Genomic DNA, 23,100 nt, shown 5'->3' on the forward strand with positions numbered 1-23,100 from the left:
CAGGGAGTCAGCATGGCTATGTGGAAAACAATTTTCTCATGGACACATAATAATTTAGTCAAAATTGGTAGGCGTTTAGATCTTTAGTAAGTCGTCAGCAGTTCACATATATATCAAACAGAAAGACAGTGAATGCAAAGAAGGGAAAAAAAGAAGAGCAACGACTGTTAATGGAATTACGAGTGTATTGAAAATATTGTGAATTTTTATTTTAGAATAGAATACAGTTGAGTTTTGACATGGTCAGACTGAAAATCTTTTGGATCTTCCTCGTTGTCGTTAGGAAAAATGCAGATTTTGGCGCTGTGGACAGCAGGAGCCGTTTGCATGGCTTGTGATTATCGTCGGGTTTGGCAAGTGCTCTGATAATGTTCTACCATTCCTCATGACAGCACCTTTTTGTTTGGAAGTTTTCATACCGAGACACCGCGACGGACCGAGACGATCCGTCGGGGCCCATGTTTTGCAAGTGAAATCTCACGAGTGAACATTTGCACCAGCTGTTAAAGGTTTGTAAAGATCAGATTCTTTCGAGATTGAACTCTATCCTCTATTTGAATTTACAGTACCTTGTGTTGTCATGCTACCATTTGCCTAAATTAAAACGCGTGGATTCAGAATAAAAACAAAGCCCAACCCGGTGCTTTATTCTGTAAACACTTAACTCAGAAGTCAGATTTCGTTTTGTGATACTCGAACCTTTTTGTCTTAGCTGACAAGATGCGAAGGAATGGATGCAAGTCATAAGGCATTAGGTTGTATCCTGACTCTTGGGAAGAAATATAGAGGTGCTCCAGTTTGGTAGTTTTTTTTTTACACATATTTTTTTACGAGACCGTCTGCCAAATCTTGGAATGCAGAAATATCTGGTTCACTTTACAGCAATTTCCTTTTTTTTTCTTCTAGTCAATAAGAAAAAAAAAAAATACATAAATAATATAAGCATTCCACACACCAGAATTGAAGATAAACATGAACATTGATGCACCTAAAATTTTCGCAATGACAATCACCTCTGTAGGACATCAAAGGGAAACCAGACCCCGTCTCGGAAATCACCACGGCAACAGTTCTGGTGATCCAAAAGAGCGCTGCAGCTCCACGGTACGTTACAAAAATAGACGCAGTTCTGCCATCACAGTCACCGACACAACACCTCACTACAGTATACGCCATGCATGGGTGGCATGTTGTTTTGGAACACCAGAACGGTCACATGACTGGCTGCTACACCGACCAATGAGATCGCCATTGCAGATGTTTTCAGGAAGAAAAAAAAAAGAGGGATAGGAAGCAAAAAAGCCACTGATGCCACAAATGTTAAAAAAAAACTTCCTCAATCATGTAATGTGAAGAAGCAATATCGACTCAAGTGTGCTCTGGTGGACCACAGAGATGGCTGAACATGTGTAGACAGCTGGCAAGTTCTTGGCACTATGATATATTCATTAAAAACACAACAAGCTCAATTAAATGTTTCAAGTTTCCTCAGTAAAATGGAATTAAACGGCAGTTTTAGTCCGATGTTAAACCCTTATGTCACGAGAAAACTCCAGCCAATTATTGCACAGGCTAAATATAGTACATGCTAATCTTCTTCCGAGTGCTTTGACTTTTCCACATATTTGGTGTGGTTTTTCTGCACAAGACAACCACATTACGCACTGAAACACACTGCAGGTTATATATAGTTCTGGCGTACTGGGCTGTCAGTGTGATCAGGTTTGAAGGAGAAGGTCTGGGTTCCCTTATTCTTCCGTCATGTGCTATATTTCTTTAAGAACAACAAGCTTGGTCTTTTTTTAAACAAAAAAGAAAATTTCAAACTCTCATCCCTTGTCCCCCCAAATCTTCAGCACTCAAAAAGTTAATTTAAATATGAGAACTGTTAAAAACTCACTGTAAAATGCAATAAAGGCAACAGTCTCCAATCAGTTAAAACATCCATATTCCAGTGCTCCACTTCCTGTTGTTTGAGTAATAATTACATAAAAATGATCGGCTACATGACTGACCTTGCATGAAGAATGCACACCAAAGTGGCAAAACAGCGGAGAATGAAGTCGACTTTGAAAATGCATCTACTTCAAATCTTTAAACATCTTTGCAAACTCTTGGCCCGACTGAACAATAAGGCGAAGAGTTTTGCAAAGCATGTTTGGTTATCTTTTTTTTTTTTCCCATCTTGAACAATTTTGTTTAGGTACAGCTACAAAAACCACAAAAACAAGCAAAATGTGGTCAAGGCCCTCATGAAGCTGACGTTTATCCTCAGAGGATGATAAATGTATAGCTGTCAAAGGACTGTGAAGCTTCTTCCTATCGGTTGTTTCGCCTCGAAGCTGACCACAGTTCGGCGACCCTAGCCACTGCGGTGGCTTCCGTCTCCAGTGCGCTGTATTCGGGCCAGGACCAGCTCGTGGGACACTCTCTTGCGGTCCTTGGCCAGGCCCAAGAAGCACATGAAGTCGATGAAACAAGTAGTAAGGTTCAACTTGCAGCCAAACTCGCTGGTTGCGTAGTCGAATGGGAACGTGTGGTGGTAGTTGTGGAATCCCTCACCTGTAAGGCACAAGGAACACAGGTTAACAATTAATTAAAAAAATAAAAGCATTTTGAATTGTAGCAAAAATAGAGAAACAATTTCCTTCCTGTTGTCTTCATTTACACTACAGGAACCAAAAAATGTTGTTTCCTTATCTGAAAAAAAAAAATCCAAAAATTCAGCAAAAAATTCCCAAAATTTCTGAAAATTTGCAAAACCTTGAAGAAAATTCCAATAATTCCTTAAGTTTTATTTTAAAAAAATCCCCCAAAATTTGGAAAGAAAAGTCTTGTAAATATTTTCAAAAAATGAGTAAAAAGCTTCCCCAAAAAAATCCTAAAAATATCTAAAGTGATTCCATATATATCAGTAAAACTTCTAAGATTTTCATTAAGAACATTCACAAAAAAAAAAACCACAACATTATTTTTTTGGGGGAATGTTCTTAAGAAACATTTTAACATTTCTTTTTACTACCAAAAAATGTTCAAAAATTTCCCAAAAAATGTGGACATCCGAAGTTTGACTGTGAATTTTTTCCCCCCCCACATTTTCAAACTTTAAATCGGGTAAATTTTGACCTGCAGGACAACACGAGAGTTAACATCCAGCTTTTTTCCCCCACTAAAAGCATTACAAGATATGTGCCATGTTCTAGTCAAAATATCCTTCTCCAACTGTGTGTAATGTTTTACAATTGTCAGTCATTCATTTAACCCGGTCGCTTGTTGACACTCCTACCTGAATGCCCTTTCTGCCCACAGAGTCACCTGACCTACCACTCACCTTCATCCACCTCACTAATCAGCCCTGTGGCTCTTAGGTCAGGTCAAGCAGCAACTTTAGTGTCATTCCAACCATATTAAAATAATCAGTCCACGGTGAGATAAAACAGCATTCCTCCATGATCGTAGTGTTACAAAAAACAGCACAGAACTGCATGAAATTACTCAGATCTGCAGAGTGCACATGTGCAAAAAAAATCAAGCACAGTTGTGGACAGTGCGGCGCTGACCAGTGTACAGGTTCAGTGTGGACAAACTGCCAAGCCGAACAGGTTATTCCACAACATGCAACACTGTGATCGTAAAATGCTGCAGATTGTTGATAAATGTGGAGTCGTTCACAAAGCCGGAGACTTTCCAGCTTGTGATGCAAATTGCCCTGCGACTCCAGGGATCTTGTCAGCTGTCCTCGCTATCTGATGCTGCTCAGAATGTTCTGGTTCCTCAGCAGAATGAAACGTACTTTTTTCAGCCTTTGCGGAACATACAGAGGCTCCTGGGCCTTCTTGGGAGCAAAATTGGTGTCATGGGATGGTTGAGATTCTCCAGCTGAACACAAGTGAGTCCTCTTGATGATCTCCTCAAGGGAATCACTGACGTACGGCAGACAGTAATGGCGCCACGCTCTTTCCTGAAGCCAAAAAAGCGCATCTCTTTTGTTTGGTCCACGTTCAGAGACAGACTCTTTGCTCTCCAATCCGTAAGCTGACTCATCGTTCTCGCTGATGAGACCCACCACAGTCGTGTCATCAGCGAACTCGAAGCGATTCAAGCTGTGCATTGGTGCACAGTTGTGAGTCAGCAGAGTGGACAGCTTTGGACTGAGAGCACAGTCCTGTTCGGTGCTCGGTGTGGTGGAGATACTGCTCCTGATCGGAGAAGTGCAGGATTCGGTCTCAGATGGAGGCGTTCAGGCGCAGCAGTCTTTTCAATCGCGCTCCGAGGAATGATTGTGCTAAATGCTGAGCACAAGTCTATGAAAGACATTAAAATGCACATGTTTTGCAGGTCCATGAGGGCGAGGAGCACATGGAGGGTGGTGACAATGGTGATGAGCAGTTGGGATGATATGCAAAATGCAGGAGTTCCAGTAAGTGGAGCAGCAGGGTCTTGATGCGCCTCATGATGAAGCACTTAATGATGGCAGATGTAACTTTAGCAAGACTGTTACCATTGAGGCAGGACATTGAAGACTTCTGTGGAATGGAGGTGATGTTTGTGGCCTTGAAGCTCTTTGGAATGACTGCTGCTGCACTCTGGGAGATGAATTCTGTGAGTTGACTCTGTAGAGCTGTGTACAGCACCTGACTGGCAGGAGAACGAGCGGTCTTCCTCATCGCCTCATCATTACAAGTCCAAGTTGTTCAGCACATATGGAAGGGAGGCGTCATAGTGACAGGCAGGTGATGTTATTCTGTAGTTAGTGATGGCCTGGAAGCCCTACCACACATGCAATGTGTTACCGCTGTCCTGGAAGGGGCTTTGGATTCTGTGGGTAATTGTGCAATTAGCCAGTTTGATAGCCGAAGACAATGTGGCGCCTGCTGTTTTTCAGGCCACCTTGCAATGAGCAGTCTGTGTGCTAGAATTAGCTCAACACAGAGGTGAAGTTCATCAGGGAGTTTGTCCTGCCGTCTGGTAATCGCCCCCTCCAGTTCACAGAGCACCGCCTTGGCAATGGTGCATTCTCGTGTTGCACTGTCAGACTGTCTTTGAGTCTTGTGCTGTAGTGTTCCAGGATTCTGTTTGCCTGTTCATGCTCCGATATCTAGATTCTTTCTCTGCCTCCTCCCTTTGTGTTTGTCTGCTTGCCTGGATTTACAACTTTGTGCAGCCCTTTTTCAAAGCAAAGTTCAGCTATGCTTTCACCGTACTGCTTTTGTGTTCACTAAACTGACTCTGACAAATGTGCACCGTGTACAGTTTTCTATTAAAGCACAGAGCACTTGTTAAATGGGGGGAAAAAAAATAAATCAAAGTTTCCAGGATGAATTCTGAGAAGAACGTTATGCAACGCGACATAACATCAAGAATTAAATTTAACAAAACTAAATTGAAGCAAATTGATTCAGAACATGATGTAAAACTAAATTAAATCATTAGATCAGTTCTGATATCCACTTCTACTGAATAACTGGACGATGTTTACTGGACACCAAGACTGATTAGGGGCCTGTTTAGAAAGATTAGTCAGTCACATGTCAACAGATGCTGATTAAATCCAGTCTACAGGACATTTAGTACATAAAACATTAAGATAAATCTGAATGTTGTTTCTATGCAGGTTGTCAGCATTATGCATTTGTCTTACATGGCACTAATTCTTGAAGCCACTGTGTAATTCAATATATTAACTTTGAGCAATCCTGCAACCATGTTTTCTGTAGGTGGTGTTTTACCAAAGGGACACATTTACATTTTTCTATCTCTGTGCTCATTTCGCACGATTAGACCCTTTACAAATATTCCCACCACTTGAAAACATTCATTCCTGACTTATTCAACAGACTGTGCTGCAAGTTACTGCATAAAAATCTGTATTTATGCCGCAGTGAGAACATGTGTTGGTGTGTTTTTCATACCTATAGCGCTGAAAGTGACAAACTTGTTCTCCCTGGGGTTGATGTTCTTGTCGTAGGGCCTGTTTCCCCACATGTGAGCGGCGCTGTTCACCAGCCACGTGGCGTTCAGCACCAGGGTGTACCTCAGCAGAGCCGGGACGAAGTAGGCCACCCACAGAGACTCTCCCCACAGGTACCAAGGCACAGACATTGGGATGAAGAAGCAGAGCAGCAGCACAGACAGCTTGTAATACCTGTTGAGGAAGGCAGAGGGGGCGGGGGAGCAGCAAGAATGGAAGTGTTTACTCAGTGCAAGATCAAATCACAAATGCTGCTTGTCTGACATGGATTTGCTCGTTCACTTTTCACTTGACACACTTTCCATTGAGGCCTACCTTGAGTAAATCTCAGCATGCACAAACGACATGTTAATGGCCGTCACCTTGTCAAACCAGAATGACTAATACAGCCTGAGCTGGAGGCAGTTCTGCAGCAGCAAATCAAATTTAGCTTGTTTACTATCCACTCTACTTCCCAGGGCATCTTTTTAAAAATGAATCGCGTCAAAACAAATATTCAGCCTCTAAGTGTTAAATCAATTATTAACTCGCGGCACTTACTTCCTTTGAAACATTACAACTTTGTCAGCCAGCAGATCACTGAGCTCCAGCTTGCGTCCTTTCTCAATGACGTCGGGGTGTTTGCGCACCAACAGCCAGCCAATGTGAGCAAAGAAGAAGCCCCGGACGGCGTTGTGAGGGTCAGCGTCTGTCTCTGAATATTTGTGATGAACCCTGTGGTCTCGCGCCCATTCAAAGATATCATTCTGCGGTTCGGGGATAAGACAGAGATTACGCACACAGTTGACACAACATGGTACTTCTAGAATAATGACAACTTCTATTTTCATGACTCCAGCTCTTAAGCGTGCGTTTGTGCTGTGCAGCGTATTCGTATGCGACGACAGCTCTGTGTGATCTGTCATTTTCACGAACCTGAAATGCCATGGAGTTAGCAAGACCGAGAAAGATCCTTAGAGGTAATGTAGCCTTGTATGATCTGTGGCTCCACAGGCGATGAGCTCCCGCTGTAATTCCTAAAGCACTTATCAAAAAACAAAGTGCAGCTGCGGGGAGAAAGACATCAGCAAATTAGTCTGACCACATTCCACTTATCCGATTCTCTCACAAACAGTTTCTTGCACTTATGCTGCACGCTGTAATGCCATCAATTTTCTATACACTTGTAGTGTCGTTGTCAGAGCTGGGAGGGAGCTTCTGCAACAAGTGACAAATGACATGAAAGTCAGCTATGATAAATCAGTGAAGACAGAAAATCCCAATAAAATGGGTTGTCCAAAAGCATAAATTACCAAAACCATATACTTGCCACGCTGTAGTTTGCATATCCGTTCCTTTTCGCGGAAGGCAACGTATTTATAAATCTGTTCCAAAGGGCTATTCACAATTTGAATAAATACACCACAAAAGCTTTACTGCACCATATTTCAACCTGGAAACAATTAAAATGCGTCCTTGGCTGAAGTGATTTGTACCAGCCTGCTTGTTTTGCAAGAAGTGAAAGAACTACGAATGAAGCAAAGCATGATACATAGAAATGTGACACATACTGCATAAAATAAACAGCATATCTGATGGGTAAAAACATACATTCAGCATTTCAATCTGTGTTGCTGTGATTCAAGAGAAATACACATTCCAATGAAATCCAACAAAATGCATTAAATAATGAAATGACATGTCGTTTGTATAATGAATTAGCCACTCTACGTTTGCATCCTTTCTTTGTTTTATACTGTCACCTAATTAACAGCATGACAGGTAGGCTCTGTTTCTGATTAGCATGCACTGTGAATATTCCAGCTTTAAATTGCATGCTGTGACATGAAATATCCAGTGATATATGATCTCTAATCCCCCACACATGCAGCATGCTGGAAGGATCATGCACAGATTATAACACAGCCAGATCTTTAGCATTCACCAGTGGGGAGAAAGTGACATGGGCTGCTGACATAACAGCTGTGAATATGGTCAAATATGCTTCCCCGTGTAAGAAAAACGCCACAAGCTACACACAATCTGTAAAGTCATGTCGTAACAGGTAGGGTTTTTTGTAATACTTACACCAAAGCAAGGTCAAAGGAGCTGCGGAGGGGATGAGGAACACGCCGTACAAGGCTCCTATATGCAACAGAGTCATTAGTACGACATTTTTCCATACGATGATCCGGGGAGGTTTGGGGCCCTCCTTTTCTTTGTATGTGTTATCAAACGCGTCTTCTCTGGTGCCTTCTGGAAGAACATCCCCGTTGCTGGACTTGTGCTGCTGCTTCTTCTCCAACGCCTCCGCCTCCGTCATTGTGGCTTGCGGGGTTTGGTGATGATCTGAGCGGGTACAGAAGATGAGACAAATCGGTGTTTTTTTTGTGACGAGCCAACGTCACGAAGGGTGACGGAAGAAAAAGAAGAAGAAACCACCAAACCCCCTCCTCCTCACACGGTGAATATGTTTTTATGCTAGCTAGCACGGTTAAGCTAGCTGCTGCCTGGTGCGAGGGTGGTAATGTAACGATGATGCTGACTTATAGCTGACATTCGCGACGTTGCATAACACTGATATTTTGTTGTGTGTGTGTTTTTTAACACCTGTACGGAAAAGAAAGACTAGGTATACAACTCACCGAAGACGACCGGGCTGTAGAAATGGGATTCAGGCTGTTTCACGGAGACGGAGGTTGTCTGTTCAACCCAAAACTACAGGAACCCAGAAAAGAGAGCGCGATAGTCAGCTCTGCAGCGAACGCATCAATGAGAGCCAGAGCTGGAGGTGCGACTGACCAATCAGAGCCCGGATGCCGCCTCAAACTCGGGCTCTGATTGGCTGCTTATTTATCTGCTGTTCACCTTTTATTCATTCTCCGAGCAGCCAGATGTATATTTACCTCCCATGGAGAGCAGCTACCGCTAGCGCCGCTCGCTGCTGCCGCTGTCCAGACATGTACGGAATTAATCGCGCTCATTTCCATTCACGCGTGGGTTTTAACGAACCCACACAAGCGACGAGTGGCGAGGTGTAAATGATTAAACTGGAACAAAACAAGTTAGTTACTGTGCAATAAACCCAGCGGCACAGGACCCCCGCCCTCCGCTCGCAGGAGAAAATGGGATGCTTGCTCCGTCACCTAATCCCGATCCCTAAAATAATAAAATAAATAGGATATGATGCACACATTAATTTCATATTAGAGCCAGTTAGATTTCTAACCGGAAGTATGGATCTCTACCCATTGTTAAATGCCACAAACAGTATTTTTTTTTAGAATATAATAATTTAAGTGTTTATATAGAACTATATAAATTACCTATGAACTATGCCCACATGAACAAATTTAGACCATAATTATTAAATAACGTGATCAACATAAACTTGGTATTCATGCATTATCTTAATTTTATTTTCAAAGTTTGACGCTGGCATGGCATAAATATTACCTAACAAACATATTAATTATTGATGATATTTTTAAAACGGTTACATTATTTCTAATTATTTGGGAATTGATGGCACAAAGTTATTATTTTAAGATAGCTTTTTTATTTATATTTAAATTCCTGACATTGAAATGTGTAAATCATAAAAGATGCTTAGTTTTTAGTAGCAAGAAAATGAGAAGTCCTATTCCAACTCTCACATATTACAAATAAAATATCTATTTTTTATTTTTATATATTTGGAGTTTTTTTTTTTGTTCAAACCAACTGATAACCCTCAACTGACTCTGATGTTACCAGTAAAAATGTGCCTTCAGTATGAGTTTGATATAAATAATACAAATAAAATGCATAAGCTTTTTTGTTCTTCCAGAATGTTACCTCAGCAACACAAGAGAACAGCTGTTCCTCCGTAAACACGAATGAATCCAAATAGAAGTGTTGCATTGATGTATCGTTATTTATTATTAATTTAGGGAATTTCACTCTGTATTTGAACGATTTCATCAGTTTATTTCTATGAAATAATGTAAGAAAAAAGAAAAGACTACTGACTGTGTGGTAAACTAGGCATACAGGGCTTGTTTTGAAGTAAATTAACAACTACACATCGCAGGTGCAAATTAAGAATCAGGGGACCCAAATGAAAAGGGTCAACACATCCATGGGTGTCCACTTTCATGACCTACATTTGAAAACCGACGATTTGTCGCCATCTAGAGCAAAAATGAGGCGGCACAGAGACTCGATGCTGTGCTCATGTCGTGGACACAAGGCTAAGCTATTTCTGAACGTTGGGTCTCCAGGGTACCAGGAGGAGAAAAGATGGTCCCATACTGATAAATTCATATCACCACCATCTGACTGATAGTACTGTTTGCAGCATCTCTGTGACGTCAACAACAAGCGACTTTATTTACTTCTGGACCAGTTAGCCGCCGCCGCTGCTGCTGCAATGGAAGTAAACAGGGACGAAGCGGAGCGCTGCATTGACATTGCGACTGCGGCGTTAAGTACTAACCATCCGGAGAAAGCGCAGAGGTTCCTGGAGAAGGCGCAGAGGCTCTTTCCGACAGAGAAAGCCAAGGGTGAGTTAAAATGGCCGTGCAGAGGGGAAAAGAAGGAACAACTAAGCCGGGGAGGTGCGCAGCATCATCACCTTCAGCATCACCTGCATCCCAGATTAGCAGCGGATGGAGCCAGGGCCTGTGATAGCATAGCAGCTAGCTGTTTCAGTTTTGCTGTTAATCTGCACCTTACTGTATAGGACATAGTCTGCACAACTGCTCAACGAGAAAATGATGTTGTAGAGATGCTAGAAATATTTGACAGCATTCACTTTTCTAATGAAATTGAAGCCTAGAGAGTAGGTTCACTACAGGGCAAGAACAGGAGAGTCCTAGATGACAGTTTCCCCATCAATTGTTTTATTATTTTAGCAACAGAAGGACCAAAAAATACAACAATACACAAACACAAGACACAGAAAAATAAGATATTTTACCTCTATTTTCTTTATATGGCAAATTTAAAATGTTTTCCAGAAGAAAAATAATGTTTGCATTATGAATTAACCAAACAAATATTGACAAAAGACCATACAATGTTACATATGGTTTGAATTTAGCTGAGTAATTTAAATATCAAGGATTAGAACCCCACAAAAATTATATAAAATACAAAATTAGGGTAACGTTATGGTCCTACAGAAATATCTATGAAAACCCAACTATTGGCCACTGATTCCCCGGATTTGCTTTGAGAAAGCTTTGTTTTCTTTTTTCTTCTTTTTTTGTATCTTTTGTACAGAAAAACATATATACACACACACCAAAAAAAGTATGCACTGTTTGTGCCATACACTTAATAATAATATTTATTTATAAATCACTTTTAAATCAAAGGCTATGCTATTGTTAGCTCTCATTTTCTATCACCGTATTTGGTGAACTTGTGATTATAACTATAGCTTCGAAATATAAGTTTATATTAGGGCTTTTGATCTGAAATAGAATTACGTTTGAGTTATAATGAATATCACTGAGTTGTATGGGTTAGGTGCAAACGCATTTTTGATTTTGATTCAAATTTACTTCCATTGTTTATGTAATATAGATTTGAATCGACAAGCACAAAAATCAAACTGCTGAAACATACAGAGTCTTCAACAAAGCCTAGATATTACTGTTGGATTTAACTGCAACTGTCTATCAAAAAGGCCCTCATTAAGATGCTGCAATAGTCTAATAATCAGCCCAGCAAATATTGTATGTATGAGGTTTTTGCCAGCAGTATTTTCTACAGGATCTACCTGGTTTATCATCAGCTGTGTCATCAAAGCTGCTGTCGATTATTTCTGAATATGCTCAACACTGTCATTTTATGCCCATTAGTATTGCTGGACCTAATAGCAAAGAATGGATTCACACCCAGACAAGGTGGCGACTCAGACTTCAGTGGGGTCTCGGGGCCTCGGCAGCGACAGAACACTAGTGAAGATACCACACCTGAAGAAAAACCTTCAGACACCTCAAAATCCTACACGGCAGATCAACTAGATGCTGTCAGAAGGTACGTGAGGGTTTACTGGTGCGCATGTTGGCATACCTTCAGTCTTCATGTGATGCTAATCATGCGATTTCTACACAGGATAAAACAATGTAAAGACTTCTATGAAATCCTCGGGGTCCAGAAAGACGCCGCCGAGGATGAACTCAAAAGATCTTATAGAAAACTCGCTTTGAAATTCCATCCAGACAAGAATCACGCTCCTGGTGCTACAGAGGCATTTAAAGGTAACCTGCAGAAAAATCCAGATAGAGGCTATAATTGTGTCTTTTATTCTTTCCTAAGGATAATTTGACTTCATATGTGTTCATTTCCTACAGCCATTGGTAATGCATATGCTGTTCTGAGTAACGACAACAAAAGAAAACAGTATGATCAGTATGGAGATGAAAGAAGGCATCCTTCGAGACACAGCCCGGACAACGGAAACTTTGAGCCAGATATTTCCCCTGAGGACCTCTTTAATATGTTCTTCGGAGGAGGTTACCCATCAAGTTAGTGTCACTGTTTTGTATTTTCTTACCAGTCTTATAAGATGCAGTATTTTAATTACTAATGCTACTTGATATGACATGCAAGTGCTAAATGTGCCAATTCATCCAGGTAATGCTCATGTATACACTAATGGACGGATGCGATACCAAAGGCGAGAGAGAAGAGAGAGACAGCGGGATGTAAGTTTGATACTATTTAAGCTCCTGTGTATACAGTCATGGAAAAAATTATTCGACCACCCTAGTTTTCTTCAATTTCTTGTTCATTTTAATGCCTGGTACCACTAAAGGTATATTACTTGAAGAATATAATGAACACAGCAAAAAATGCAGCTGATTCCATAATACTTTATCTCCTATTTGACATGCTTAAGCTTAATTGTATTCCCAATGTATAGAAGAGGCCATTTCATGTCATACAGTGGGGATCGAAATTTGTATTAATGTGCATAAAGAAGCCAAGGAAAGATGGTAAAATCTCCAAAAGGCATCAAATTACAGATGAGACATTCTTATAATATGTCAGAAAAAGTTAGATTTTATTTCTATCATTTACACTTTCAAAATAACAGAAAACACAACAATGAAAACCATGGAAAATGACTAGATATCAGCTCTGAAATTAAACTATTATGAGCTGTTTTTGTTGTTATCATTAATTTTGCACACCAAAATGTAACTTTAGTTGTACAAGGCATTAAAATGAACAAGAAATTGAAGAATACACGAGTGGTCTAATCATTTCTTCCATGACTGTGTTGTACAAATATCGTAGTTTGATATGTTAACCAGCAGGGGGAAACCTTTAGTTATCAATCTGCAATATTCAAGCGTCTTTCACAGGTTTCTTTGTGTTTATGTGTTTCTAATGCGTTCTTTTGCAGGGTGGTCTTGCTCTCTTCGTGCAGGTCATGCCCATCCTCATTCTGGTTATTGTGTCAGCTCTCAGTCAGATAATGGTCCACAGTCCCTCCTACAGCCTCAGCTTCAGGCCGTGAGTGTTTGACCCCCATTCTGAAAGTCCGCCAGAGGAGGATATTAAAGAACACAACTAACCTTGTTCTGCAGAATTGCAAGGGACTTAAAATACAGATTATCTTCACATTTCATACAGTTAAGCAGGATTGAACCCTGGTTTATTTCATGATTGTTATTTCTTCTATTTTCATTAAACTGTAGCATAAGCTGGAGTGCAAAGAACCAGCCAAAAAATGGATTTTCTTTCACGATACTTGCAGTGATATTGCCTCTTTAGACAGCATAGTACCACGCTGAACTTTAGTTTCTTGTGAGATTTAGAAAGAACATCTTGACGCTGGCTCAGTTAGATGTAAATAATCACTGAGTTCTTCTGTGTTTTTAGTTTCTGGCCCGTCTGTGAATCATTATCAGCCGCGAGTCATTTTAGCACAACCAGCCGGTGCCAGATCTGTCATCCTTGTGCGGCGTTCTGTCATACGATATCTCTCCCACACTTTGTCCAATCCTCTCGCAGGTCAGCAGGTTACTCGCAGAAGAGGCTGACTGAGAACCTGAAGGTGCCATATTATGTGGGGGAGCAGTTCTCCAAAGAGTTTACTGGTGTGAATTTGAAAAAGCTGGAGCAGACGGTGGAGGATGATTATATTTCCAACCTTCGCAACAATTGTTGGAAGGAGAAGCAACAAAGTATGTTTGCCTAGAAAACACATTCTTGCGGAGACTTTTTCATTGCCTCTCGCATATCTTTCATGCCTTGTCTGTGTGTTTTCTTGCAGAGGAAGGAATGCTGTACAGAGCTCGCTATTTTGGAGACACTGATCTGTACCAAAGAGCACAGAGGGCTCGAACACCAAGCTGCGCCAAGCTGTCAGAGATCACGGCTTCGTTACACGGATGAGGATGCTGTCATGATTAAAAGCAAGTTCTCCAGCATGAAGGCATTTTTCAGGACAAATTTTTTAGTGGCTAACTAGATGTTCTGCTGCATTTCACAAAGTAAAAATGCTGTCTTTTTCTGTTTTGTTTTTTTCTTCTTGTCTCCAGGTTTCCAGAACCACCACAAAAAATTGCAGGCTGTAAATAGATAAGCTTCAACAATCTGGAGGCTGAAGATGACTCAGCAAGCAACACAAACAAACCAGCAGCACTCCTCACTAAACTGACAACACAAACCGGTTCAAGCCATTTCTGTGGAATTTTATTATGTGGAATTCAAATATAATATTATATTGTTTTGAATGGAAAAGCCACTAAGTATATCTTGTCTTTCCCGACAAGATGTGAGTTTAAATAACCTCCAATTGCCAGTTTTAACTGGGAGCCATGAAGCTGGCAAAGGTCACTTTACTTTGTTTTATTGTGCGAATGCAGTATGAAACCAGAGCATAGTTAACTTATATATAGTCATACAGATATCATTTATGTAGTAATTTAACAGATACCACATTGAATGCTTCCTCCTTATTTTTATGCAGTTGGATCAGCGGAAAAGAAAAAAACATTTGAGGGGGGGGATCAGCTGATTTGACTTGAAATGCACATTCTCGAACTATGCAGGAATATTGTGAAACCTCTGATGATTATTCACTCCCGTCTAGGGTTTGCCAGACACTTGAAACACCTGAGATCTGTCTTTTTTTTCTGCTGTGTGTGCGCTACCAGTTAGGAAACTTCCCTGTCACTCTGCCTCCTTTAGTTGTATTAAGGACAGAATTCTCTAGTATAACTTCACCTCACATGAAATGCCAAGAGAACGAGACATGTGCCTACCCACAAAGTGGGATGTTAAAAGGTTTTAGTTTTGGAGTCTCTAATGAATCTCCTCTGTTGGGAAAAGCAATTTCTGTCACACTTTCTAAGTTTATAGTATGCTGTTTATTCTTTGTATTATTTATTTAAGCGGTAGCTCTTGCTCACTTTTTCCACCATGTTTTTACTCCCGGATGAAAATAAATATGGATGCCTAAACGTGTTGAATGTGACTCGTTGTTCGGGGCTGTACAGGCACAGGGGGAGACAAAAGCTCAGTCAGCACATTTAGTACGTAGTGTACCGGCCGGCCGGCTCACTGGAACTGGGGAAAGGAAAACATGGCTGCTTGCACGTTCACATTGCTGAAGACGTGCAGCATGTGCGGGGCAGGAAACGCAGCGTCACATTGTTTCGTCATAACTGTTCTCAGCTGTTTCTGATGAATGCTGAACTTCTGCTTTCTGGTTTGGAGCTGTGGGTTCTGTTTCTTGCAGACTTCACACTTTTTTTTCAGCTTTAAAACTTGCCATAATTATTGTGCACAATGCTGGCTGACAGTTTCAGGCTCATTCCTGTCAGTCAAAATATACCGCAACCCAATACAACTGCTCTGTAATGAATTCTACTTTTACATTTTCACTTTTTGTTGACACTGACAAAAAGGTGAAGTGTATCATAGTGAATAGCAGTGCTAATATGTTTTGTTTCCCAGGCAATTAAGCATTTATGATTGGGGCGATATATTAAGAACACCGACCAGTCCACCAACTACAACCTCAATGATTAACATGAAATACACTTATCCCCTTTTTGTCGACAAAACTGCACTAGATTTCGAAGGTTTCCTCAAAGTTTCAAAGATTTTGGTTCTGTTTTCCAGCTTTACCAGGTTTCTGTAAGGTCACAGTGAGTTATTTGTACAACACATTATCTCAAATAAGACAACAGAAATGAGATTGTTAAAAAATAATAATTTATTTGCGATCATGAAAGTACAAAAACAGTGCAATGTTATGAGTATCTGAATATCAAATAAAGTTGAAAGCGGGACTGGGTCTACACAAATACAAAATCAAACCACATTTGAAGTTTTAGCTTGCACATATACTGCACAATGCAAGTACTGGTAGGCCTTTACTTTAAAAGTGAAGCAGTCACAAAGATCTGTAATGGTTCTCTGGGTGTACAGTTCATCAGTTTGTGTCCAATTGAACTCATGGTAATGTACATAAAAAAAAGAAAGAACACAATGCTGTTTGATGACTATAACAATATAGTTAGCTGCCGTCATATGGTTTCAATAGAAACTGAGGTACGCACTTTAATATTTGCAAAATACCTATTTGTCATATATATAGCATGATGATTACAATTTGTAATTTGAAAATCTGAATCTCGGTGAGCAAGTATGAAAGCAACACCTGCTCCAGGTACCACAAACTTCAGCTCCTCTACATCAGGAACAACAGGCTACATCATGACAAAGTCCATCCTTACACTTCAGAAGGCATCGTATACATGTAGATATACTAGTAAGGCCCTTCTGTGAGCTTTTATTGTCACTTCATGGACACAAAGCAGTCCCTTGCATTTCTCAACATTCTTCGATAAGCAGCTCTTCAGAAGAATACAGTTTCTTCTTGATCACGCGGAAACCAGTGCTTAGTTTAATAGCTTGTCTCACTGCTGGGGTGGAAGGAGATTTGCTAAAAAGTCCTTGGATTTTAGGCCAGAGGCCGCCTGACTCTAGCCTCAGCACCAGAGTCAGCTGGAAGGTGGGAACCAGGTAGGGGTCCACTGATAGCTGTCCCATGCTCTCACAGGCGGCCCCTTGCTCCACACAGAGGTCAATGAGAGCCCCTCTTAAACCACAGGGCTCACTAGCTGCCAGGTGAAGGAGCTCCTGCCCGATGTGCTCCAGAAGTTTCTCCGGAATGAGCAGTTTGGTGCATCTCAAGGCGCAGTCCGAGTCTTTGGCTTCTCTTAGGCTCCGTGCTATAAGGTCCACTACTTCTTTCAGGATCATCTCCTCCATCGGGTCATAAAACAGGTCGTCATTAAAGGGACACAGGTCACTGGAGAGGTCTGACCCTGCAGGAGAGACATAAAGGGTTAGAACTCATACATCCAGAAGAAAACCTCTAATGATGGATAAAAAAAAATACATTTGCAGGAGCAGCTCACCTGAGTCTGAGAGATCACTCCTGCTGCCATTGTTGGACACTGACTCAATGCTGCTGCTGTTGGCAGATGTGTTGAAATCAGTCAGTCTTTGGACCAGTTTGCCCCAGGACAGCCTCCGGGGGCTGCCGTCCACTGGGGAAGGGGGTGAGCTGCCAATTTCGGTGGGTGCAAAGACATCAGGCATGGCTGTCCTTTGCAGTATTCAACAGTATCAGCTGCTTCTGTGGGCAGCTGCAGGGGAGGAAACAAAGGCAACAGATAAGCACTCAGCATCTGATATTCAAAACCTGTTTAGCAGTTCAATAAAACACAAGTGACAGGCATAGGAAACATAAATTATTTAAAAAGAAAATAATAGTATACATTTGCAACACGATCATCTTTCATTTACAGCTCTTTTATTGTCAAAATGACCAATAAAGCAAGCAAAGCTGGAAAATTACAACACAGTACTTACAGCTTATTTGAAAAAGATGCAGTTCGGGTTTGTTGTCGCTGCTGCAGATGAGTTTCTGAAAGGTTATTGTCTGCAAAAAAACAACTGCCTGGAAACTTCTACCCTCTGCCTTCCTGCTTTGCTTCGCACCAGCTGCCAAGCTCTGCAGTCTGTCCTGCAACAATGTTTTTATATGAGCCCCGAAGCCACGCCCACGGCAGTGCAGCCGGCCAATCAAAAAGAGAGGCACGCCACCCGAGCTGTGTCTTGCCTGGTAACCTGCCAGCAAAGAAAGAAAGACAAACAGGAGGAGGAGGAGGAGGAGGAGGAGGAGGAGAAATTGAGGGGGTTTGGTTGATGAACAGCAAAAGCCAGTGCTGTGGAAATGCACAGGGACATGTGTGGGCTTGCAAAGGATCATATTGTGTTTTCTTTGTTTAATATCCCACAGAGGCATTGTTAGATTTCTCTGCTGTACCTGCATTTACAGTTTTATCAGCGTGGAATAAAGTGCATGCAGGGCCAGGCTCTGCTTGTTCAGTGTTGCAGTGAACATTACGTCACCTGTTTTTGCTGAAGCATTACATCAGAATTTTTTATCTGCCACACAGAGATGCAAACAGAACACAGTTGGCTGCATAATAGAACACCGGGTACATGGTAAAACATTCATTATAAAAGGTTTACAGCTGTAAAGATGTGACACCTCTTCTTATATTTCCCAGCATAACAATTAAAAAAAGCAGAGAAATGCAAGCAATTCTCTAGCATGTAATAAAAAGCAAGACATAAAACTAACATTGCAGGAGGATTAAAAGAGCAGATTTCTTTGAGCAGTTGGAATTCAAAAATAAAAGCTAAAAATGTTGCTGCAATGTTTCTCTCTAGGCCACACTGAACATAAACCACAGTTTCCCCCACAAAAAAAAGAAGAAAAAAGTCTGGAAAGCAGCCAGATATACGCTGTGCTGCTAAATGTGAGTAGGCGTGGGCTAGACTGTACTTTGTTGGGGAGGAACTGAAAGACATAAACACGTGTAGGGACAGTATGTTCTGAGGGGGGATGTTATAAATTAAGAGTCATCATCAGATAGCAGGAGGAAAAAAAACTGTGTACAAAGACTGCGGGCTTACTATCAAATTCTTCAGTGGCTTATGTTAAAAACAGAAAAACACCACAGGTAACAACTTGCCAAAGGGATTCTTAGAAAGTGTGTCCCAAAACTAACTATTGACCTCTTGGAAAAGGAAATGTAAGCTTCGTCTCGGGGACTGTCTGATAAACTCCACAGCCATCCTTAAACATCTACACCAAGAACTGTACATTCTGTTCGTTCCCACCCTTCATTTGTTTGAGAACACAGATCAGCATGCTTCCTCTCTGACCACACAAGAGGAGAAACAATCCTTCAGACTTGAGCTCAGTCAAGTAGCAAAAACACTTTTATAAGAGAACTTATTCAAATGTCTCTAAAAATAAAACTTAACTCGGTGAAGTGGAGAGGGACAAACTGCACCGTCAAGCAAAACAAATGGCAACGAAAGCAAAGAATGTCCAAGTACGACTTTATTTACAAGCTCTCTTTGTTTTGCTCCAGCGAGCAGCGGTGGAGGCCGACAGAGAAAGGAGAGACTGGTGAGGAAGCAGAGATTCAGATTTATGAGCACAGTGCATCCATGTGGAAACACAATGCTTCACTTCAATGGATTTATTACCAAAGATATTATTTGCCTTTACATCCAGGGTAATAGCAGATTGAACTGACAGAATCGCTTTTAACACCCTAAAGCAGATGGAAAATCTGTTAATGATCTGTTACAAAATGTTAAATTGTGCAGTTTTTTAATATACAAGAACATTTCTGTTGACAAGGGCGGATTTAGTGTGCTGGGTCTAATATGACAAGTTTTTTTTTTTTTTTTTTTTAAACAAGCAAACATACAATAGTAAAAGTGGCAAAATAATACATCTCACATTCAATATCTTCAGGTAACATCTCACTCTTAAGATATATTATCATCTCCAGAAGAGGGAACATCATCTATGAACTGAAATAAAACATCTTCTTCTGTTTTCATTCTATTTGGCCGATTTAATAACCAAAGGCATCCGATTTTCTACATTTAAGACGGTGTAAATCCCAGTAGCTGTTCGATGGGTTTGTACCGCCACTCGTCTGCTTCCAGCTCCTCCACCAGGCTGGCAAGTTTCTCCATTCGAGACACTTGTTGATCTGAAAGAACACGCAATAGGTTATTCATTAATGTACCGGATATCATGGGACCCACCAAAGCAAACACATTTTGCATATGCAGCCGCTGACTTACCGTGTTTAACCTGTTTCAGTGTTGAGGCAACCTGGTAGCTGAACACAGACTCGCATAAAAATCTATCAGAGCCATCTAAAAAGAAAAAGAAAATTAAGGAGAAGTTAAATATTTTATTTTTATTTCTTTAAAAGACACATGCCAGGGCAATAGAAAAGGTCAGAATAGAGCTTTCATGCCACATGTGGAAAATAATTTCAGTTTCTAAGCAATATGTAAATGGGACATTAAGAGTTTTGAAATATTTTAAGTACTAATTGCACAAAAACAAGAAAAGGGAACAGCTTAAGACCTTCAGGAGCACTACACTCCTCCTATTCATCACTGTGTTTGCTGTTTCTAACATTGTGCAGCACTGAAGTATGTGCTTTTATACCAAAACCAACCTAACCACTTTAATCCATGTATTTGGAGCTGGACTGACGCCAAATAAAAAATAAACGTCATAAATAAATCCAATGTAGAGAGGTTTGAAGAGCTGAAGGCTGCTGGCTAAGAACTAGAGCTAAACAATCAGTTTCAAATCAAAATCGCAATTTAAAACAATGCAATTAGCAAATTACAGAGGTTGCAAATTAGGATATGTGTTAAGCAGCACGTCTAATTAAAACTTCAAGCTGTTCTTGTGTGACAGTCCGGTTTGTGATAAAATTTCATGTGGCAACGTTCCAACACATGATTCAAATCTATAACACAGTGGGTAATTGACTGATTTTTAACTTTCAACAATTATCTCAAATAAAATCATATTCTGTCAGAAAAATTGCAATTAGACATTTTTTTCCAAACTGGCTTCAGCTGCGACAGACATTTTGTGATAAGAAAGACTTGCTAATGTCAGATACTTGTTCAAAATAGATATTTTACTGCATTATGGGAATAGTGGGAAGCAAATGAGAGAAGACGCAAGCTTCATGTAGCTTCAGGTAACTCATTTAGTCAGAGTTTTTACAAGTGAGACTTTTGTGCTGATGAGAGACCGAACGTGTTTTATGACACACAAGCTAAAAAAAGTCTGTCAAGTCAGTTGAAAACATGCAAACTGTTCTGTAGACATTTTCGGCTTCCTTAAAAGTGGAAAGGAGAAATGCTATATCTGTTGCACAATAACAAAGATATTTAAAGACCCCTCTGCTGACAACCCTATTTATTTTTCCTTGTTCATGTGTCCATATGATGATTTTAGATGGTAGAAGGAATATCATGAGCAAAATAGGCATAGCTGAACATTTCTACCTTGGAACTGCAGCATATCGAGGACCATCTCACAAACACAGATTCAAACCTGCAGGGTTTCATATGTAAAAAATCTAAGGAATCAACCCTGTCAATTTCCAGGGTGGGACCTTCAGTATCAATATGTTTCTTATCGATTAGTTTACAGTTCAAACATGTATGGCCAAACTATTCCAAAATCACATCTTGCTATTACGTACTGTCGTGTTTGAGCACAGATGTAGGTGAGCTGGTGTGCTGGAGCTCCAGCAAAGGGGGTTCGGTGTGTAGAAAAAGAGGCCGTGACTGACACAATGGTTGAATTAGATCTGAGCCATTTCCTTTCAGGAAGGGATTATTTTCATGGGGAAAATAACATCTAAATGTCACTTTGATATCCACAGGTTTTTCAGGGGAGACTTTAACTAGTTTTGTTTGTTCCTTAATAAAAATAAAGATGGTAGCCTGACTATATCTTATGTAATGTGCAATGCAAACACTGATGCCTTGGTATAAATAAAAAATTCCTGACATTTAAAGACGAGGCGATGCAGCAGGGAACTGCAGAAGGAAATATGAATGGCAATGATGAGAGGCAGGGACTGATGCAGCAGTTTTGTTAGAGCTGAGCCATTTCATTTCAGGAAGGGATTATTTTCATGTTGAAATTAATATCTAAATATGTCACTTTTATAGCCACAGGTTTTTCAGGGGAGACCTTAACTAGCTGTGTTTGTTTCTTAATAAAAAGTAAAGATGATAGCTGGATCTGATATTATGGAAAGTGCAATGCAAACACTGATGTCTTGTTATAAATAACAACGTCTGCCACTTTTGTTGGTTTAAACAACTTGGAAAATATATTAAGAGGTCTTTATTATGCATTTTAGAGGCACAATGTATTTGTTCCATTGCTTTTTCAGTGGTTATGACTGAATGAATGATGAAAAGTAACGTACATTGTGTTGATAAATACTCCCACGATACGTTTCCTAATTACCTGACTTCCAGGGAGCTCAGAGATAATTACAAACAAGTGCTTTCAGCTGTGTTTTTCCTCTTACCTTCCATCATTTCACCTGCACCTTTAGGATACGTATACAGGACTTTCCTCGGGGGAATGAGCTCTGAAGCACTGAACCCAGAACCAGTCACCGAGCTGCCGCTAACTCCTCCCGCAGAAGAGGACGAAGAAGACGCTGCCATTGCCTTACTAAACTTCAAAAACATACACACACAAACACAACAACTGTCATTATACCTGTTGTAATATGTTAAACACGAGTGAAGCACGGTTAATGAGTCAAGAAGGTAGTAAACTTCAGCTAAAAACCAGCGAACAAATGCTACGTCAGTAGGTTTTTATATTTCAAGATACTCTGATAGCAAGCCATCAACTGCTCTACTAGCTGGCTAGCAAAGAAGCTAACTGTCGTGTTGACATCAATGCAGACGACAACTGTCTGCCAGTAATGTTAATATATATATAACAAAATACAAAAGTGCCTTTTTTTATTAAACAGTACGGCTTACCGTCGGTGTCCCAGTAAAACTACAACGACTTTATATCCACGCAGTTGACTCTGTTGTTGTTTAGCTTTCTTAGCACCAGTTTACGACAACGAATAGCGTATTACGTTTGAAGCCACGCCATTCTAAGCGTAGATCTCACATTCATCTGGATGCCTCGTTTGTCGCCCAGTTGTCGTGAAATTTATTTGGTAAATCTACCGTAA

General features: G+C 40.5%; 4 protein-coding genes across 5 annotated transcripts; 1 reads left to right on the forward strand and 3 right to left on the reverse strand.

The window, feature by feature from the left end:
- Window positions 1–167: 167 nt before the first annotated feature.
- Window positions 168–8,739, reverse strand: scd (stearoyl-CoA desaturase (delta-9-desaturase)). The gene is made up of 6 exons (XM_022190983.2): window positions 8,596–8,739; window positions 8,039–8,299; window positions 6,887–7,017; window positions 6,512–6,717; window positions 5,913–6,145; window positions 168–2,562 (listed from the first exon to the last, which is right to left on the reverse strand). Exons 2-6 carry the CDS (start codon window positions 8,271–8,273, stop codon window positions 2,363–2,365), a joined length of 1,005 nt encoding a protein of 334 aa, XP_022046675.2. The 5' UTR covers window positions 8,274–8,299; window positions 8,596–8,739; the 3' UTR covers window positions 168–2,362.
- Window positions 8,740–9,919: 1,180 nt separating this feature from the next.
- Window positions 9,920–15,417, forward strand: dnajb12b (DnaJ heat shock protein family (Hsp40) member B12b). The gene is made up of 9 exons (XM_022190980.2): window positions 9,920–10,494; window positions 11,800–11,977; window positions 12,056–12,201; window positions 12,295–12,468; window positions 12,578–12,648; window positions 13,353–13,462; window positions 13,964–14,136; window positions 14,226–14,367; window positions 14,494–15,417. The coding sequence occupies exons 1-8, from the start codon at window positions 10,362–10,364 to the stop codon at window positions 14,345–14,347; spliced, it is 1,107 nt and encodes a 368-aa protein (XP_022046672.1). The 5' UTR covers window positions 9,920–10,361; the 3' UTR covers window positions 14,348–14,367; window positions 14,494–15,417.
- A 735-nt stretch (window positions 15,418–16,152) lies between these two features.
- Window positions 16,153–18,008, reverse strand: ddit4 (DNA-damage-inducible transcript 4). The gene is made up of 3 exons (XM_022190984.2): window positions 17,843–18,008; window positions 17,386–17,616; window positions 16,153–17,292 (listed from the first exon to the last, which is right to left on the reverse strand). The coding sequence occupies exons 2-3, from the start codon at window positions 17,567–17,569 to the stop codon at window positions 16,796–16,798; spliced, it is 681 nt and encodes a 226-aa protein (XP_022046676.1). The 5' UTR covers window positions 17,570–17,616; window positions 17,843–18,008; the 3' UTR covers window positions 16,153–16,795.
- A 1,362-nt stretch (window positions 18,009–19,370) lies between these two features.
- Window positions 19,371–23,047, reverse strand: anapc16 (anaphase promoting complex subunit 16). 2 transcript variants are annotated; one of them, XM_022190985.2, is made up of 4 exons: window positions 22,898–23,047; window positions 22,429–22,582; window positions 20,150–20,224; window positions 19,371–20,055 (listed from the first exon to the last, which is right to left on the reverse strand). In XM_022190985.2, the coding sequence occupies exons 2-4, from the start codon at window positions 22,568–22,570 to the stop codon at window positions 19,946–19,948; spliced, it is 327 nt and encodes a 108-aa protein (XP_022046677.1). In that variant the 5' UTR covers window positions 22,571–22,582; window positions 22,898–23,047; the 3' UTR covers window positions 19,371–19,945. The 2 variants fall into 2 exon arrangements, with proteins under 2 accessions (XP_022046677.1, XP_022046678.1); XM_022190986.2 differs by having other exon boundaries at window positions 22,429–22,577; window positions 22,898–23,036.
- Between the last annotated feature and the right edge of the window lie 53 nt (window positions 23,048–23,100).

Source organism: Acanthochromis polyacanthus, chromosome 19, assembly GCF_021347895.1.
Source record: "Acanthochromis polyacanthus isolate Apoly-LR-REF ecotype Palm Island chromosome 19, KAUST_Apoly_ChrSc, whole genome shotgun sequence".
NCBI classification, from domain to species: Eukaryota; Metazoa; Chordata; class Actinopteri; family Pomacentridae; genus Acanthochromis; species Acanthochromis polyacanthus.